The 6,000-nt window shown below is 46.4% G+C and overlaps 1 protein-coding gene across 1 annotated transcript; it reads right to left on the bottom strand.

The window, feature by feature from the left end:
• Positions 1-281: 281 nt before the first annotated feature.
• Positions 282-2,442, bottom strand: LRRC30 (leucine rich repeat containing 30). The gene is given in 1 exon segment (XM_074146839.1): positions 282-2,442. A coding segment is annotated over 1 exon segment (1,044 nt). The 3' UTR covers positions 282-1,398.
• Between the last annotated feature and the right edge of the window lie 3,558 nt (positions 2,443-6,000).

Here is a 6,000-nt window from a genome sequence, read left to right as displayed (position 1 = left end):
CCATTAACTACGCTAGAAGCAGGATCAGCCTTCCACAGCCTTCCGTAATTTCGAGCAAATTATGTTTTAGAAAGTAATCATTGATTCCTAAGATTTGACATAGGATAGGAAGCACTTTAAAAGTGGCTTTGAATACTCTTAATTAGCTCAAGAATTACAGGCTCATTGCTCTCTCACTCTGCCATTACAAGCATTTATCTCAACTGATTTCAACAGAGTTGCTTCTGTTTTACACTGGTGTGAGGGAACAAAAAACCCAGGTTGCATAAATTGTTAACAGCTCTTTCATGCTGCCTCTTTATTACCAGATAAAACTTTGATGAAGGACATTCACAGAAGATCAATATGAGAAACCACATAAGACCTGACTTTTATGCTACTGGCTGATACTGAAAAATCACAGAAATAAGTATTTGTTTTTGAAGCTCTTACTTAAGCCGATGATTGGTTTGGTGCTGTTTTTCCTGAAAGAAATATTTCACCTTTATGAGACGTACTGCCTCCTGAGCAAAGTTACTCCATGGCTCCGATTGCAGGGATGTGGGAAAGGGAACAGATCGCAGTCATTCATCCAGTAACAAGCAACTTCATCTGACAGTCTTCATTTGAGGGAATAAGGACCCACGTTCGCTTCTCCACTTGGTGTGGATGCTGCTCCCAGATGATTTAGGCACCATAGGAGGCTCCATGGGTAAGGCTGTGTGTCTCCGGAGGGGAACTAGGGGCTCTGGGGAAGTTTGGGTCTTCTTCCAAAGAACTGGGAAATCGCCTCCTCGCCAGCAATCTTTACCTGTAATTTATAGAGGCCAGCTCACAGCTGTGGGGTAAACAACAAACAGTATTGAACTGGCCAGTAATATACTGTCTGTGGGCTAATATAGCTCAGGATGTATTCACTGCCAAAAGTAAATTAAACATTCTCCTTGAGATTCACTTATATAGCAGTGTTTGTTTATGTAGTGGTTTATCTGTGTATGAAGAAGTGAGCAGGAGTTAAAGTGCAACTGCAATCACATATAGTAAATCCAATTTATATTAATACTCCTCCAACCTAATAGCTGGCAAATACAAGTTTCTGCACTTCTAGCAGTCTGCCTTAATTTGTTTCTGTCAAACATCAAGCAAACATTTTATCATAGGTTTGTGGGTTGTTTTTTTTTTTCTAAAAAAACCCAAACATATCAACACTGAAGGTCATAGAGGGGAATATTTTTAGAAAGTTTACTCTTCACACACTTAATCAAGACCATCATACTTTACTTGCTTTCCGCCAACCGTTACTAAAGGCATCCACAGTCTTCGAAATCGAAGTGTTATGAAGTGGAAACGCCTGTTCAGGAAAGAGCTCTGGTACAACTGAGTCTCGATGACAGGCTTAATCCCAAGCTCAGCGGAAACTCAGTTGTGCTCCTTTTTCTCCCTGAGGTAGTTAAAGAGGACATCCAGCCCCCCCTCGACGACCTCGGGCAGGGGCCGGGACAAGGGGTTGTGGGCGATGTGGAGGCCCTTGTCCATTGGGTTCCACGCGATGCGCTGCAGCCGGCGCAGCAGGTAGAGGTCATCTGGGAGAGTCTGTATGGCATTGTAATCGACATTTAGTAACTCCAGAGTGGTGATGAAGCAGAGGGACCGTGGCAGGCTGCGTATGTGGTTATTCTCTATAATAAAGATTTGCAGATTGACCAGATACTGGACACTCTCTGCGATGCTTTCAAGCCTGTTGGACCCTAGGTGCAAGAAGTCCAAGTTCCTCAGTGCGAAAATGCAGAGGGGAATTTGCACAAAGCGGTTGTTGCTGAGGTTCAGTTTCCTCAAACTTGTCAGGTCCGTGAAGCTCAAAGGCAGTTGTGAGATGCAGTTGTGCGAGAGGCTCAAAACCTCCAGCTTCCTGCACAAGCTGAGCTCTGCTGGCACTTCTGTCAGGCAATTCATATTGACGAACAAGACCTTCAGGTTCCTCAGCAGCCCAATCTCTTTAGGCAGAGACTTCAGGCAGTTGCCACCCAAGTTCAGCACTACCAGCCTGTCCAGTTTCCCCAGCGAAGGAGGAATCACCACCAGCTGGTTGCGTGAAAGGTTCAGTTTCTGCACCTCGGGAAGTCCCCACAAGAAGTCAGGCGTGCTGGTCATCCCTTTCATTATGAGGCTCAAGCTGACATAACGCAATCCCCGTTTCAGCAGTGACTTAGGCTCTTTCCCTGAGAGAAGAGCATCTTCCCAGGCAGGCAACTTTGGACCTTTCCTCAGAAAAACCATGCTGCTTCGCCGCTCGTTCTTTGAGTGCTCAGTTCCCATAACACCCTGGATCTCTCCTGGGAGATGAAGTGAGATTTTCTTCCTGTGCAAGTGCTACACCAACATGCAAATGCCAACAGGGGATGACAGCTTGCAGGAGGCAGGAAAGTCAAAGCAAGGAGACGAGGAGGAGCCTGTGAAGTGCATCTCAGTCCACTGAGGCAGTTTCCATGGCTGCTGAGGGAAAGTTTCACTTTTGGGGGCTTATGACGGTCTTGGTGCACAGTCTGTAATGAAATACTTGCTCCTGACTTGTGAGCAAACCTGTTCAATTCAAACTGAATGCCACAAGGCAGCTGTCACTGTCATTTGGCCTGGGCTTTATTGGACAGTTATGTGTCTTCACTGCAAAAAGGTCACAAGGATGCTGTATATAACTTCACCATGTCAGCTTTCTTGGCTATCTGGTACATGCCATGGCTGCAGGACAATTAACAAGAGTGACTTCAAAAAACAAGCAAACAAGCTACAGAAGAAAACAAGCAAATGAAGAAGCCATAATTTCAATTCAGATGTAAAAGACGTTTTCACAGTCATTTTTATTTTATTGTTCCTGATTTCACTGAAATATTTACCAGTCCACCAGAAAACTTTGCACGCTGCGAAAAATGCTTGTAAAGACTTCTATGTGAGTCCTTGTTTTCTCTTTAGTTAAAAGAAAAAAAGAAGAAAAAGTTAATGCTCGTAAAAAATGTTAGCTTTTATATCCCCTTTGTAGTAAGGATAGGCCTCTTTCTTTTCAGAAAGGGTACCACCTTCACTGCAGCAGTGACATTTTCCAGCGGTATCTGCGCCCACTTGATGCTTGCTTGCTACCCACGTCGCCAAGTGTGAGCGGTCATACCACACAGTTCTGCACAAATTACTCTGTCTTAAATGTCCTGTGCTACTTTCACATTTGTCAGTGAGATTTTGGGGGCCTGGTTCTTTTGTGCTGCAGAAAATGTAGCCACTTGTTGTCCCTTTCCTGTCTTTCCTGTCTTTCTGGGCTATTCTGGGGTACAGGGGGACTAGCAGTCAAATAGCTCGAACTATAAATGACATTTAACTCCGGCATAGAGGGACTGATGGGAGAGGAAGGAAGCAGTGAGTTATAATAATACCCGAGAACAGCTGAAGCAAGCTCTGCTGATGAAAGGAAATTGTATTGCTACAGGAATATACAGTGAGTTTAAATTCAAAGGGACCCTAAAAAGGATACCCAAAGAGTTTGGGCACCATTTAAACCAGGTGAAAATTGCAGCAAATAGTACAAGACTTTCAGGGCTTTTCCTCTCCAGTGGATCCATGGTGATGGTGATGCTTTGCTGCTACCTGAGAGACTTGATGGTGGGTGTACCCTCCCTCCCCACCACCTCATTTCAGAGAACCTCACCTTAAAACCCTGCATTATTAGCTCAGATGCTAAAGGACTATGCACGGAGCTGCAGCTGGGAGTCGGGGCACTCCAGCAACCTCTGTGGATTGAGTCCCCGCAGTCTCATACTGCTGAGCACCACTCAGTCTCTTTTCAGCCTTGGGTTCCTCACAGAGCTGCCCTTGTCTGGGAGGAGAGGGGATAGAGGGAGCATCCCTGTGGCTGTGTCCATCGAGCCAAGTCCTACGGCAGGAGAGGAGCCAGGACCACAGCAATAAGTGCGAGATGGTGGCGAGATGAGCGAGCCACATAATTAAAACATGCGCCTTCACAGGGTCGCGTGGCATGGAAACAACTGGTCCTGAGGCTGAAATGTTGCGTTCCCTGGAGTGCCTGGACGAGCCTGGAAAGGGCTGAGGCTAGACGTAGTTGTTTGGTTAGAGCGGGTTGGCAGCCTGACTGAGAGCCACAGATCCCTCCCTCGCAAGCACTTTCCGCCAATATTTGTCCGCTTACAAACAAACATTATATTAAATCCCATCGCAGCCATAAGCTCTGACTCTGTTCTTGTTAACCACCATCCAGACGTGCTGCCCAGCACGGGGAGATAACCCTCGGCAGAGGAGCCGCTCTGTGAGAGGAGAGGAAACCCAACAGCAGGCCAAGCTCAGGCCAGATTCGGCATTTCATGACAGGAGGACCCAAGGCTAAAATGTGTCCCTTCAGCCCAAGCAGGTAGAGAAGCAAAAAAAAGAGCCTCTCACAAGCCCAGACTCTGCCCAGCTGCTGTTAAAAAACCACTTATTATCAGGCAGCTTAAATGGATTTGAACCAGGCATTCCCTTCTGCAGCAACAAACATGAAGGAAAGAAAAAAAAAGCCTTTTAGAGAACATTTACAAAGTTGTGCATTTCCTTTCTTTTAATGGCACCACTGGAAGGAGGAACCTGCCACAGCTCTCCCTGCGGCTGGGCTTGCGCGCGCCCACGTTCCCACCGTCCCTTCAGGGCTCCTCCTTCAGGAGGTCACTTTTAGTAACAACTGAAAACAAAACACAAAGGAAGCACAGTCTCCCCGTAGCCACAGTCTCCCCTCCGCCTGGCTGGCCAGATATTTTTGGATGAGGATGTCGGCCCCATCTCCAAAACGCATTAGAGTTCACTGCCCGGGGACTTGGCAGGGCCAGGTCCGGCCTCTCACCACAGAAATCCCCATTTCCTAACAGCGTGACTCAGCCAAAGGGCTCCGTACCCTTCCCTGGCTTTGCATCATGATGCCGATTTGAAACTGAAGCCTGTGATACAGCCCAGTACGGTCTGGGTCCAGCTGTTGTTGGAAAGGTTCACCCGGGGCTCTCCATCAAACTAAAACGCTTGCTCTGCTCCAGTCTCGCAGCATCTCCCGCTCTTGCAGCGCTCTATCTCCACTGCCTGTCCGGCAGCAGCAGCAGCAGCAGCAGCGGGGATTTAAAAAAGAAATTCCACATCTGCAGCTTCCATTGTCCAGTTCCCTTCCTGCCTCCGCAAGTACCGTAACTGCTGCGTGAAAAGAAAAAAATAACCATTTCCTTTTCTTTGTTCTCCAACAGAAAAACAGGCTATTGAGCACGCTTGCAGTTGTGGGGACGGGAAACTCTGAGGTAACCAAATTAAATTCCTTTCTTGAAATGGGTATAATAAACCCACAGTGGCCTCATCTGGACATCTCGGGAACTAAATCTCTGAACAAAACCAGTCCCTTTTGTGTTGGCGTCCTGGACTGGTTTTGTTCCAACACTTTCCAGTCCCCTTTTCTCTGAGTTGCCTGCCGCCCTGCCCTGCCCCGCGCTGTGCTGGGGGCACAGATTGATTTCCTTGGGCTCCTCTTAGGTAGCCGGGCCAGCGAAGCACTGACCTGTGTCGACACAGCCTGGCAGAAAGCACCAATTAATTTTGTGCGTGCAAGTTTGGCAGGGGGGAAAAAAAAGCCCCAAAACAATTCAGTGGGATTTACATGATACAGTGCGGTTGATCATTGCTTCGTGGATTAAACAAAAATGTTAGTGTGGGGGGGAACAAAATAACCCAAAACTTGCTGAAGAACTTTGTAGTCTAACTAATATAATATGAAAAACTGCACTATTAGCAATAATAAAGAACTGGTACACTGACAAAAATGACAAGCTATATTTTATGATGTTCTTTGACAATGCAAATGATTAGATTTTTTCTTTTTTTTTTTTTTTGAAGGAAGCAGGATTGTCAGCCCTGAAAAAAACTGTAAGATGAGTTCACAAAGACCTGGAATTTTGCAGTATTTTATCTATGGGCTCTTTTATTTGCCTGCAGGTTTGCCATCTCTAGAGTACA

This window comes from Numenius arquata, chromosome 4 (assembly GCF_964106895.1).
Source record: "Numenius arquata chromosome 4, bNumArq3.hap1.1, whole genome shotgun sequence".
Classification (NCBI taxonomy): Eukaryota; Metazoa; Chordata; class Aves; order Charadriiformes; family Scolopacidae; genus Numenius; species Numenius arquata.
This window is presented reverse-complemented; position numbering and strand designations above follow the sequence as displayed.